This window comes from Musa acuminata, chromosome BXJ1-3 (assembly GCF_036884655.1).
Source record: "Musa acuminata AAA Group cultivar baxijiao chromosome BXJ1-3, Cavendish_Baxijiao_AAA, whole genome shotgun sequence".
In the NCBI taxonomy this organism is placed as follows: domain Eukaryota; kingdom Viridiplantae; phylum Streptophyta; class Magnoliopsida; order Zingiberales; family Musaceae; genus Musa; species Musa acuminata.
The window spans coordinates 38975305-38988829 of NC_088329.1; the positions used below are offsets into that span (position 1 = coordinate 38975305).

General features: G+C 38.9%; 2 protein-coding genes and 1 long non-coding RNA gene across 7 annotated transcripts; 2 read left to right on the plus strand and 1 right to left on the minus strand.

Moving 5' to 3' along the window:
- Positions 1–270: 270 nt before the first annotated feature.
- On the minus strand, positions 271–5554 carry LOC135628784 (uncharacterized). Of its 5 annotated transcripts, none has more exons than XR_010492991.1 (8): positions 4335–5554; positions 3804–3874; positions 3404–3550; positions 2077–2195; positions 1903–1969; positions 1316–1419; positions 911–1053; positions 271–778 (listed from the first exon to the last, which is right to left on the minus strand). It is a non-coding gene; the product is annotated as an uncharacterized LOC135628784 (long non-coding RNA). The 5 variants fall into 5 exon arrangements; XR_010492988.1 differs by having other exon boundaries at positions 3989–5554; XR_010492985.1 differs by lacking the exon at positions 3804–3874.
- A 464-nt stretch (positions 5555–6018) lies between these two features.
- Positions 6019–7690, plus strand: LOC103979594 (putative ribosome biogenesis protein C8F11.04). The gene has a single exon (XM_009395765.3). It carries the CDS (start codon positions 6093–6095, stop codon positions 7470–7472), a length of 1380 nt encoding a protein of 459 aa, XP_009394040.2. The 5' UTR covers positions 6019–6092; the 3' UTR covers positions 7473–7690.
- Positions 7691–12506: 4816 nt separating this feature from the next.
- Positions 12507–13183, plus strand: LOC135638821 (ethylene-responsive transcription factor ERF019-like). Its single transcript, XM_065152273.1, has one exon. It carries the CDS (start codon positions 12507–12509, stop codon positions 12963–12965), a length of 459 nt encoding a protein of 152 aa, XP_065008345.1. The 3' UTR covers positions 12966–13183.
- Positions 13184–13525: the final 342 nt, after the last annotated feature.

Sequence of the window (13525 nt, forward strand, 5' to 3'; positions counted from 1 at the left end):
GACACATAATACACTGAACAAAAAACAAAATATTATAAACAAAAAGAGAGCATATATCCAAAATGCTTCAAGTAGATGCATTTTAGATGTCATGTGGAATAACCAAAGAGTGTGAGCAGATGCTCAGATTATGGTCACAGTTGGGTCCAACGGAAATGCATATAAACCAGAAGAATGCATCATAACGAATAGATGTTGCAGGGTAAGAAGGCACCATTACAGTGATGTTGATGAATTCATGAAGATAATTTCGGAGTAAAGAAAGATATGTAGCACATAGGCAAACCAAAGATAAAAAGATCTATTATAATCATATGTCATTGAATCCATTCTGATTTGAACTTATTACAATAGCAAACATACAATAAAGAATAAGTAATTAAACAAATTCAAGAGCTGCGTTCACGCGCAGAAGTTAAAGGCAATTATCATGCAGAAAATTTTTGTATCGCAGGATATGACCAATCCAAAGAACTGCCTAGAAATCATCTTATTGGGGTCCAAAGCCCTGCTACTGATCCCAGCACCATTACTGATCTCAGCACCTTCAATTAGCAGCCATGTGTATCAGAAAAATTCTCTGATAAGGTAACAAAACCTGGATTTGGTAATCGAGATTGGGTTGATCTACTAGAAACTCAGATCATCGCCTGTTCCATTCCTGTGCTGTTGAAGGGAGATGCGCTGGGGCTCATATGAGGGTTTTCTCTCTCAAAGTACCATTCAGTATAGCCAACTCCCTCAGTTGTTGATTCTTGTAGTAATCCATGGACTCAACCTGAAAGATGAAGAGTTGAGCAGTCTCAATCAATTGTGCTTGCATGCAAAATTTGGTATCAGAAGTGCACGGTACAAGAAAGCATGAGCATGCACACCGATGAAGACAGATTCCGAGAGAGATTATATGTACCATGGGCTTCAAAAGATCTTCCAATATGGTCACAGCTTGATTTAAACAAAGGTCAACTATGTCTGCTGTAAACTCTGCTTCCACAAGTACATGCAGTGGCTCATTTAGGTGCTAGTTTCACGGTTATCCCTTAGCTTTTCTTCCTGGTCACATACACAAATTGAGTAGTTAATAGACAAGTAGTTATATTGCTTCTGTAAAACTCGATGGTTTGTTAGAGAACAAAAATAAATTTTAGATTAAACATCCTAGAAATATATTCAAGAAGGAAATGGTCATATGACAAATATTACTTAAAAGCATTGTTTAGAGTTCATTATTTAGGTAGAGAGAAGAGACATCACAAAGAATCAAAGTTAGAAAATTTCCGCATGCGTTAAGATACTTGTCAACGGAATATCTAACCTGATGACTTTCTTTGTGATAGGGCTCGTATTAACTCCAGCAGTTCCATTCCAACCTGGAGCTGATGCTTGAAGGATCCCTGTTCTGTGAAAGTATTCATTTTCCTGAATGGAAAAGTAACCATTGGTGATAATACTTCAAACACAAAACAAATTCTCACATTGCAGATAACCCCAGGTAAGAAGAATATTGAAAAAAATACTATATTGAGCAAAATATCTTATATTAGCTCTTCTAAATTTGAATGACATCAAAGTAGAAGTTGTCAGAAATCTAATAGACTAGTTGGACCTCGTGGCACCTAAATCGGCATTAATAACATTTTGATCTTTTAGTTTATTGATTCTCAACCAAATATTTTCAAACAGGAAGCATGGCAATGGATTCCATGATCAACATTGCCGATGTTACCACCCCAACCCAAGCACATTCATAAATCTTTACATGCAAGGAAAGGAAGGATAATGAAAATTCAATTTTTAATCAATTCAACAATGATCCTGAAAGATTTGGTCGACTGTGTTTGTGGGTGTCGGCATGAATTTTCATTACTTGACATATTTTCAAATGGAAATTCTGACACCTACCAATTGTTCTTCGACCTCCTCTTTTCCTTCCTTTTTTCGAGCCTCTTTCAGGATAATCATTGGGTACCTAAGGAAAAGTTAGGTTTAAGTTGGTGAAAACAAGAGGACACAATGGCAGTCTTATACCAAGAAGTTGGTAATCAAATGAGAGAGGGAGGGAATTCCATGATTTACAGCAAACAGTGGTAGATTGCAGTTGCACACCCCTCTTGGTGAAGCTACAGGCGGATGCATATTTGAAATGTACGAGTTTCATCAACTTGGACACAATCTCCTCTTCCCGATCACTGAGCCTAACAATAGCAAGAATTGTCCACAATTATGAGACTGATAATCACCATGATTTTTTTTTTTAAATATTATATTACATTTGGAGCTTCACCTATTCATACTTCCTACTATATCAAACCTTCAAAGTTAAATCACATGTGTGATAAAAATTATCCTCCTAATGCAAACCCAGACAAGACTGAATCTGACTGCTGCCATTCAACAATGAACAAAAGTAACTTTTAGACCCTGCTGAAAGTTTCAACACCACATCTAATCGAAATCAGCTTCAAAACCAAGAGCAATTCTATATTTATTAAAAAGATGAAGGACAATTAATATGACATAAATGCAAGTTACTAATTTCTTCCAAAGTAAGCGGTAGTAGATTTTTAATTAGAGCGCTCCATGGTTGACCATTAACATCAGGATGCAAATCTAATCTTGGGTGGAAGTGTCTGCCGTAGGAGTCAAAGCACAAGTTGCCTGGGTGGGTCAATCAGAAGTAAACAGACACACTCAAAAAGAAAAAGGAAAAAAAAAAAGTCAAATGAAGTGAATTTCTCGGCATCAAGTACAAAAATCTTGATTATGGATGATATCTGCTCCAAGGTAAAAACTACAACTACCTCATTGTCTTGCTATTGCTTCCAGGCTGAGCTGATATCAAATATTTCATAGTGTTGGAAACAACTATAAGTGACTCACGGCCATATTTGCAACTCAAACATTTCAGCAGCATGTAATTTTATGAAATGAAACAATATAACTGAAAACTCAATCACCCAAAGTGCATCTTAAGAGTGTCTTCTAGATTAGAAAATTATCCTATATAAGTCAGCAGATCTCTGAAAACATTTCATGTAATTTTCTCTATGACTGCAACTCCATTTTAGGAACATTATATAGCTCTAAATTCAACCTGTTTAGGCTTAGAAAACTTTTAGCATTTGTTTTATCAATCGACTTACAGTATCAGGCTTCTTTTTCCCAATATTTAGAAGTAGCTCAAGTTCTAGCATTGTACACTTGGATAGTAAAGAAATCAATGATTCCTAGAGGAAGACAAAAGGGGCTCGCAATTGCATACGCACATGCACAAACATACACAGATTGGTACGTACATACATATAAATATATGCATACATGTATACGATATATAGAGAGAGAGGGTCGAACATATAATTATATACATAAATATGGTTCTCAACAAACAGTATAACAGCATTACCTCTGTGTGCATTTCCCGACCGCCCCCCCAGATCCATCAGTCCACCATTGGATGGGTGCCCAATTAATCATAATGGAGTGACATGCTCAATTCTCTCATGTTCCACAAAAGTTTGGTTAGGTGCTAAACCGGAAGCCCGCACAATTTCTGCAGCAACATTGATATCTCAATACCGAAGATGGAGTTTATTAGAAGGAAAAAGAAGTTCTTGTGGCAGAAGCCTCATGCGAGCAGAATTTCGTTTCAAATTTATGAATGAAGCAGATGATATGGAAGAATCTGATATAATTTTCCTGCACTTGAGCTAAGTTTGCTTAATTATACAATGAGCATAGTTTATCAGATCAAGATAGGGGTGTATAAATAATGAAAAACTATGTGCAGGAAATTATTAACTCACAGAAAATAGTGATAGTAAACCAGAAGACCATCCAAGAACATAGCTGGAAACCAAGAAGGCCATATGTATCTCTGAATATCAAAAGCTAAAAAATTATTTGTGTACCTGAACTGGAAAATAAAGCAAAGAGTGCAAGATAACACAATTGGCCATTTTGAAAAGAAAAGAAAGAAAAGAAATCCAACTTTTTAAACAGATGAGGGGTGGTCCAGCGCACAAAGCTTCTGGCAATGCAGGATTCAGGGGGGAAAAAATGTAGATGTCAGTGTGATCTATAAATATTCAACTTGGTAAGAGATAGTATAGTGCAATTCTAGTGTCACTATGAATAATTCCATTGGCAGATTGCTAAAATCAAAGAACTAATTCCAAAATAAACACAATTCATTCAACAAGCAAATTCACCAAAATGAATTTTCCAACGTTGCCTGATCATGGAAAATGAGAAAATGCATATCAGAAGCCAAGACATCAACCAAATTGGAAAATTGGATGTTACAACAGCCAGTCCAGCAACATAGGAAAGCATACCTTGGTTTAGAAGCCTACAGAAAAATGGAAATACTTGCGGAAATGGTCCCAACTTTTGCCTCCCAGCCAACAATCCAGCCAAATACATGCGAAAATAGCTCCACAGCTTTCAAAATGGCAAGTACCGAGCAATGCAAAAAAAACATTAGGCCTCTAAGTACTCTATAATGACAACAAGAATTTTGCTTCTCAATGCTAATACAGTTTTGACCAAACTAATAAACCATTGCTCATTAATGGAGAGAGTCTATATTGGGGCATACATCACAATGACAGCACAAATCATAATTATTCTGGAATCCACAATGGCTTATGTATTTGGTAAACATCCAATGCAAGACCAAACCAATTTAGCAATAGTCACCAACTCAAAGTGATGTAAAAGGTGCCCTGTAACCATTAGCTAATTACTATTATAAGTAGATTCAGAAGTCACACAATATGCACCAAAATAGGTTCCTTTTCCTCAGTATATGATGCAGCATAGTAATTAAGACAAAACCAGCACAAACAGGTGCATCCAATTGTGAGCCTCCACAAGATATCACCATGACAAGCAACAATTTTTGTGACTGAACATATTTAAGTGGCTAAAAATTCAACATTTAACATGAACAGGTCGACTGGATACTGAACCCCCAAGAAATTCTAGCAATCATAAACAAATCAAGATCAAACGAAATCAGAAACCAATCCAGAACAGATAATGAACCAATTAATCGCATTCTCAACCACAAAGAAGATCAAGAATCACAAGCCCCACATCACATCACACGAGAAAAGGAGGCAAGGAGGAGGCAGATATTTTTCTGTCTGAGGTGGCTGGAGACCTCATGGAGTGGTGAGGGGAGGGAGATGAGTGAACACCAGAAGGGGAATACTGGAAGTAAACAGCAGTGGGATCCTTTCATCCATGGGGCTTTTTGGCTACGGATTGAAACCAAGAAAGGGAGGCAAAAGGAGAGAGAAAGCCACTGACTGGCAAGAACCAGTGAAGAGAGATAGCAGTGTAGAAAGAAGATCTATTTCTACTCGTCACTACTGCTGGTGGTGCAACCAGAGAGAGAGAGAGAGAGAGAGAGAGTGAGAGGGAGATTTGGATTCTCTTTTGGTGGCAGTATGTATAGAGCTCAGATTGCCATACGCACTGTGCACATACATATGGGAATCCATGGCAATGGATTCTGTGTCTGCTGGTCTTCTCTTGACTCACACAAGACTCGGGTGAGACTGCGCATCTCAACCCTTCCTTTTATGAGATGATGTGATTGCGTGCCTTTCGGTGATCAGAGTTACTTTGTATTTGGTTGTGTATATTTGATATGTTTAAATCAAATTTGAATGGATTGTGGAGAGTATTCAGAAACATATACATATACAAACCTCTTAAATCCCTTAATTAGATTCTGATGGATCTGATGTGAATTTTTTTGAATATTTCAATTATATTTTATCATATTCATCGATTATCTATCTATCTCGTTTTCTATACTTAAGTAGAAAGAAATAATTTTAAGACTATTAATTAAGATGATATATTTATTTATTTATTTATTTATGAAAATATTTATATTGATTAAAGTGATGTCCACATTGCATCTTTCGTGCCCGGTAAGGATCCGAATCCGATAACCCGATTTGATGCCTTCTAGGGTTTTTAGGACGCGGCCGGCTTCCCCTCGTCGCCCCTCTTTTCTTTCGTCTCGTCTCCACACCCGCGCCTTCTCTCCTCTCCTCTCCCTCTCCCTGTGAAGAGTAATGGCGGCGGGGGCGGCGGCACCCGTCAATAGTGGCTCGTCTCGCATCAACCGCGAGGCGGTAACGAAAGCAGCGGACGCGCTCTTCCAGTGGCTCCGCTCCCGCGACAGCAAGGCGCAGCTCTTCGAGGACGATGAGTTCCTCTACCTTCAGCTTTCCCTCCACCGATTCCCCTCTAACACTAAATCCGCCCGCGTCAACCCTCAGCTCCTCCCCGTCCCCCACCCACTCTTCTCCGACCACTCCTCCTCCCTCTGCCTCTTCTTCGACGACCGCTCCCCCTCCGCCTCCGCCTCTGCCCTCCTCGACCGAGCCCGCGAACTCTCCCTCTCCGTGGACGCGGTCATCGGCCTCTCATCGCTCCGCTCCGACTACCGCCCCTACGAGGCCCGCCGCCGCCTCTGCGACTCGTACAACCTCTTTTTCGCCGACCGCCGCATCATCCCCCTTCTCCCTCGCCTCATCGGCAAGGAGTTCTTCCGCAAGAGGAAGGCCCCGCTCCCGCTCGACCTCTCCCGCCCCGGCTGGCCCCTCCAGCTTCGCCGCTGCCTCAACTCCGCCTTCTTCTATCCACCATCGAAAGGCACCTGCACCGTCGTCAAGGTTGGGCGGGCCTCGATGACTCCGGAGGAGGTCGCAGACAACGTGAACGCGATCGTTGAAGGGGCTGTGGAGCACGTGCCCAAGGGGTGGGGAAACGTGCGCTCCGTCCTCATCAAGGCCGCTGGCTCAGTCGCCCTACCGGTCTACCAGGCCGTCCCACAGATGGGCCTCAAGATCAACGTGCCAGCATCTATGGATGTGGATAAGGAGAAAGATCTGGAGCATGATGGTGAGAGCGAGGTTGTCGACGTTGGAGAAGTGGATGAGCAGCTCTCTGGCCAGAAGAAGGACAAACAGAGGAAGAATAAGAAGGGACGGATCCATGAAGTGATTACAAGATACATGGAAATGGATGAAGGAGGAGAGGATAATGATAATGGTGTGCAGGAAAATGAGAATGGTGAAGAAGGCAATGATAAGGAAGTTGAGAAGAGTGCTACGAAGAAAAAGAGGAAGAAGCAAGGGACGGAAAAAAGGAAAGAGAGTATCAAGAAGAAAGGCAAGAAGGATAACAAAGAACTTTGTGATGATGGAGAACAGGATGACCATGGTGATGGTATCGAAGGAGAAGGTGATAAATCGAGTGCAGGTGTATCGTTAGATAGCAAGATGAAGAGGAAGAAGAAGGGGAAAGTGGATAAGCAAGTGGAGGAGGAAAATGATGGAGAGAAACTTGAAGAAACTGCCAAAGCTGATGGAACAAAAAAGAAGATCAAGAAGACAAAGAATTTGGAGAAGGTGAAGAAAATTAAGAAGAGTAAGGTGAGGCAATCATGATTGCGGTGAACAAAGCAGCTGGAGATTGTTTGAATGAGTTAAATAGTTGATTTCATTCTCCTGATTTTGATGGTTTAGGCAATGATAACACCCAGATGTTACAAAAACAAGTCCTACATGGTTTTGGTCTGTCATATCTAAGATAATTCTATTTCCATAGATGTGCTCTATCTGTTTTGTTGCTGATGAGATTAATGTTAGCATATTTTCTTATGCAAGTTAATTGTTTTGTCAAAGTATGCATATGTCATATGTTGCGACTGCCAGTACCGTGTTTACTCTATCTTAATGTGGCATTCACATTTTAGTATTTTCAATTGCAATGCAAATGATTGATTGACAGTTTTGATTTGCCAAATCATAGGTTAACATGTGTCAATTTTTTGTTTTAGGACTCAAAAAACTTTGTGATAGTTGCTTTGGATTGGATATCCATTAGTTTGTAGTTAGTGACACAAGTTCATACGATCTTTAAGTTGTAATAGAAACACTCAGATGGTGATTAATTTCAGTCATTTGTGATGGAACTTCTGTGCTGTGCTGTGCTGGTAGAATTACTAATGCAGATAGTAACCTCTAATGGTCTGCTTGTTCATTTTGTTTCTTGTTAATACATTTGTTTTATGTCTTATTATAGACTCTAAAGGAATCAGAATTTTGAGGAAAAAGTCCATATTGAATTTACTGATTGCTTTTGGTGTATGTTTATTATCATGGATTTATTATTTTGGCACTCGAACTTTTTGGACTGATGTTCACTCTCATGGATTCAACATTTTTGGCACATGAATTTTTCAGACAAAGTTTGTATTCACATAGCAATTTACTGATGCTTTAATTCATCACATAGCAATCATGATATATCATGCCTTGTTAATTTACTGATGCCTTAGTTCATCTGTTGCCATCCTTTTGGCACTCAGTGCCTCTCTTTGTTTATGCTTCTTTTTTTATTTTTTTGTCACCTTAGTTGATAGAAGCGGCAGCAGAATGAAATGTAATGGATGCCTTGTCAATGAGAATACTTCAAAGTAGTTTGCTCTTTACCAAGTATGCCTCTTGTGATTTCTCGTTCGGAGAAATATATATAATATTGAATTGCTGCAGAATTTGCTTGTCGAAAGTATTCTTTATCGCAAGTATTCCCCAAGTGTATTCTCATTTGGAGAATTCACTTGGCGACCACAGTTTTTTGCTTCTCATTCGAAGCTGTTGAAGTATAGGTTATGGAATTGGATCTGTTGCCATGAGGAGAAGCAAAAAAATTGTTGTTGTCTAAAGAATACTTGGATTCATGGAGATAGGTAGTATTTCATTCAAGTCTTCAGTAGTAGAAGCTGATCTATGCAAAGTTATAATATGGAATATTACCTTCTTGGCATTTTACCATGTTTTTTGGTTTTCTGCTTGGCAAGTCTTCTTACTTCTGACCAAAAAAAAAGGGGGTTAACTATTTCCACTTAAAATTGTTTTCCAGCTGCTTTTAGTAACTTCTGAATGTTAATTGTTCATGTTGTTTATTTATTATATGCTGATTGTTGAAGTTTTGGTTAAATCCTTAGCTGGAGGTATGAGAATATGAAGTTGCATGAATGGCACTCTTAAGGTTTTTTTTTATCTTCTATCACTGTTGGTGTGCTTTTAAGAGAATAGATGTTATCATAATTGATCATTGGACATCTAATCTGTCCTCCATACCTCCTTTGTATCAGCAATCTGTTTTCAATATTCTTTTGTACCAAATGAGATTCAATGTTATATATACTCTTCAATGCATCCATATGGAATATACAACATTAGACTCAACTCTACTGATGTATAAAGTCAACAACTAAATCTCCTTTGTACAAGAAGTAATGATTACCAAGGCACATAATACTTTCAGATGTTCTTCCTAAACCACAACAAGAACCAGGGGCTGACAACAATGTACTGCCCAGTTCAATACTAGTGACTCCTTGTAAACATCAACAAAGGTCGCTCGAAAGAGATTAAAGCTGCATGCAATGAGCAGAACGTGTTGTTGCTTCTATGTTTGTATTGCACATTAAATTGTAACCCTTCTTGCGTATACTGAAACTTCCATTGCAGACTGTGCCAACAAAATATCCAAAAGGTTTAAAGAGACAGCAGAAGGGACAGATGAAGAAAAGAGATTACCCTTATTTGCGGAGTGGGGTCAACTTCATGCATGTCCTCCTCTCCCCTTTATTGATGGGATCTAATTGTCATCTGAAGTAGTCTTCATTGACTGTTTGAGCTTTTTAGTTGGCAGTTCATTTAGCTTTCAGCTTTGGCAGGACCACAGACAAGGCAGTGGCAGGACCACAGACAAGGCAGTGGCATTATGAGATGAGGGAGAAACTTGCAGTCTCTATTCAAACAGCTGGTCTTCTTCTTCTTGTATCCCAAAAGAAAGAAAACGAAAAAGAGCTGGTCTTCCTTTTAACTTCTGGATTAACATCCGAAGGCAATAATAAGTCGTTATGACTTGGTAATGCAGTCCATTTGTTTCTTGTCAAACGGGACATCATCATTGAAGATGTTCAATGAAGTTATATTTAGCCCACTATTTGACCTTTTATTATCATAATTGTAGTTTATTTTGTCAAAGAGAACAAATATATCTCCAGAACAAATGTGTCATGGTTGATGAGTCGACAAAGCTTGATCCACGAGTTGATATGTCTCCAGATCAAATGTGTCATGGTTGATGTGTCGACACAGCTTGGTCCACGAGTTGATATGTCTCCAGAACAAATGTGTCATGGTTGATGTGTCGACACAGCTTGGTCCACGAGTTGATATGTCTCCAGAACAAATGTGTCATGGTTGATGTGTCGACATAGCTTGGTCCACGAGTTGATGTTGGAAGTTTTCTATCGACTGAGCTGGATGTCGAGGTAGGCCGGGCTCTCTCATCAACTGTTTTGAATAATGATAATAAATCATATTATAGTTATTTTTCTCTTTTAAAAGGTGGAAAAACCTATACACTCATTCTAAGATCAATTCATTACAGAACTAAAACAGTGAAAAAATGATGCAGAAAAATCAATTTTCAGTGTGTAACAAGAAAGTGATTAGATGTGTATTATAAATAATGTATATGATACACCTTATCGGATTAATCCACAGCTTATTATATATAATGTATTATACACCATAACTATAGTTGATTCACATATAATTATACTAAATTGGAATGTTAGCTCTCCATATAATCTGTTGGCAATACATATAACAATCCAATTAGTGTTGATAACATTAGGATGATTCGAAGAAGCCAAACTGAAATGTGGTATTTTAGATCCATTAAGTTTAGATGGCTTGATTTGATTTGTGTAAGTATTAATTGATATTTGACTGATATCGATCCAAATCAAGTCAAGTTTGACCACTATAATCAAATTAATTATTAGGGCCTGTTTCGAGCTTTAAATTCCTTCGTTCCTTTCTATCACTCACTCTCCATTTCATTCATTATCCTTCACACTCTTGTTTGTTATTAAAATTCTTAACTAGTGATTAGTGGTAATCAAGCTATTGGTTTAGGATTGGAACTCGAGATATAGTGAAATTTCCCTCAAATTTAAAGTTATTTAACTAACTTTTTTCTAAGTTTTATTTATTATGTTATACGACCAGAAGGCATATTAATATATATTTACGAAGATTAAACATGATTAAAATGATTTTTTGTGTTAGTCCCAATTTGATCGATTATCTTATATTTATGTCCAAATTAACAGTAAGTAAGGTTAATCTATTCTATTATTAATTAAACATATATATATATATATTCTATTATTATATATAAGGTTATTGTGTTAATATTATTAAACATATATATATATATTATTGTGTTAATATTAGTAATTAAGGTTATATATTCTATTATTCTATTATTAAACATATATATATATATATTGTGTTAATCTATTCTATGATTAATTAAGGTTAATCATATATACATATATATATATATATTATTAATTAAACATAATAAACTATCATTAAATCTGGATAAAATTTTTTTAATTATTTTTTAAAATTGATAAATACTAACATATCAAGATGTAATATATCGGTACTGATAAGCATGTCATAGTCCATCCATGAATCGATACCAACTATCAACACGATAATATAACGATTCTTAATTTTAAATGAGTTTCGACAAGAATAAGATAAACAAAAAGATTAGATGGATGTTATTTACGAGTGTATATTAACTAGTATTAAACATGTAATTTATTCTTTCTAGTATTTACTAGAGTTTGTCATCATATCATATCATATCATATCATATAATAAACATAATGACAAAGAATTGGTGATTAATGCACCATAAAAAACATCCATAGATTTTCTCATCCCAGTTAATTTACCACCACAGGTTGAATTCTTCTGGTTGGGACCCACAGGTTGAATTAATCCATCAGCGGGAGGTGCCGACATGGTTTACTATTGCCCAAGTCAATTCCGCATGTGTGGAACAATCCTTTGGTTTCTTTTATGGTTCGGTTCCTCAGTCATAGTCAATACCTTTGAAATATTACTAGATCCGTGATGTGACAATTGGAGGGATGTATGTAACCTTTTTTTTTCCTTTAATTTTCCCTAATGCTGATTAATTTCTGCCTATGTTTCATAATCTCATAAATATAATAAGCCTTTGGGGATTTCCAACAAATAGATAATTCTATAGTAATCACATCACGTCACGAAGATTAAATCATCAATAATCGGTCAAACATATGGAACATTTTTCGCATTAGTATGCAATGTTTTCCTCCAACCGCATCAACGGCGACCGTACGAAAGTGTTTGACCTTGAAAATGTTGACTGTCCTGTTCCAACGGCCAACCCTTGTGGTTAATCTGTGTTCCAGATTTATGCCCGTCAACCTCTCCAGGCTTTCAAAAAGTCCACGTTGACCACGGCTCACGTCAACTCGATCAACTTCACCTCTATAAACCCCCCGTGCTTCGACGAACACCGCAGCTTGCCGTCTCCGATCGACCCGTCCCATGAGTCACGGCCAGGAAGGAGGCGAGACGAAGTACAAGGGCGTGCGCCGCCGGAGATGGGGCAAGTGGGTGTCGGAGATCCGCGTGCCGGGCACGGGCGACCGCCTGTGGCTCGGCTCCTACGCCACCCCGGAGGCCGCGGCCGTGGCCCACGACACCGCCGTCTTCTTCCTCAGAGGCCCGAGCCATGCCGGCCGCCTCAACTTCCCCGACCGCGCCGTGGCGCTGACGTGGGCCTGCTTGTCGCCGCCGTCGGTGCAACGCGCCGCGTCCGAGTCGGGGATGGCGGTCGACGCGCAGATGCAGGAAGCCGCCTGGCGCGAGGAGCGGCGGCAACCGCCATCGTCGGATGTCAGCTCTGAAAGGGTCAGCCGGAGAGAGGCGGGAGACAGTGACGTGTCCATGGGGAGTGAGTTGTACGGAGATATAAGCGTGGATGATATGGAGATATGGGTGTAATATTCATGCATTAGCTGAAGGAAGAGACCGATCATGTCAATGAGTGTCCTCCTTCACGAAACGAGCAAATCATTGACCGATTCATCCCTGTTTACCTCTTTCATGCCTTACTGTTCTCTCTCTTCTTTCTGTCCACTGGAGAAGGGACGACGATTGGTGGTCTGATGGCAAGAAGACTTGAGAAGTAGGAAGTCCAGTTTGAGGGCAGTAGTTATTGCGTGTTATCTGAATCATGAAAAGTAAACGGAATAGAAAGGTGATAGAGGAAGGAAGGTTTAGTACTGACCGGGTTGAGGTCATCTCCTAGTTTGGTCCAGCCGTCAGTTCATTCATGTTGGATACTTGCAAACCTTTACCAAGTCAACTCGTTTCTCTGCAACGCGGTCGGTGAGTTCTTGTTGCTTTAGAGAGAGAGAGAGAGAGAGAGAGAGAGAGAGGGGATGGGGAAGACTAACTTGTTTTGGTCAAACGATCAAAAAGGAATCCTAGGATTTTTTTCTTGACCTATTCAAAATGCAATTCTAAGGATCTATGCAAACCATTAGTCCAATTCACTTGGA

Coding starts and splice junctions, on each gene's coding strand:
- LOC135638821 (XM_065152273.1), top strand. CDS start 12,507: ATGAGTCACGGCCAGGAAGGAGGCGAGACGAAGTACAAGGGCGTGCGC.
- LOC103979594 (XM_009395765.3), top strand. CDS start 6,093: ATGGCGGCGGGGGCGGCGGCACCCGTCAATAGTGGCTCGTCTCGCATC.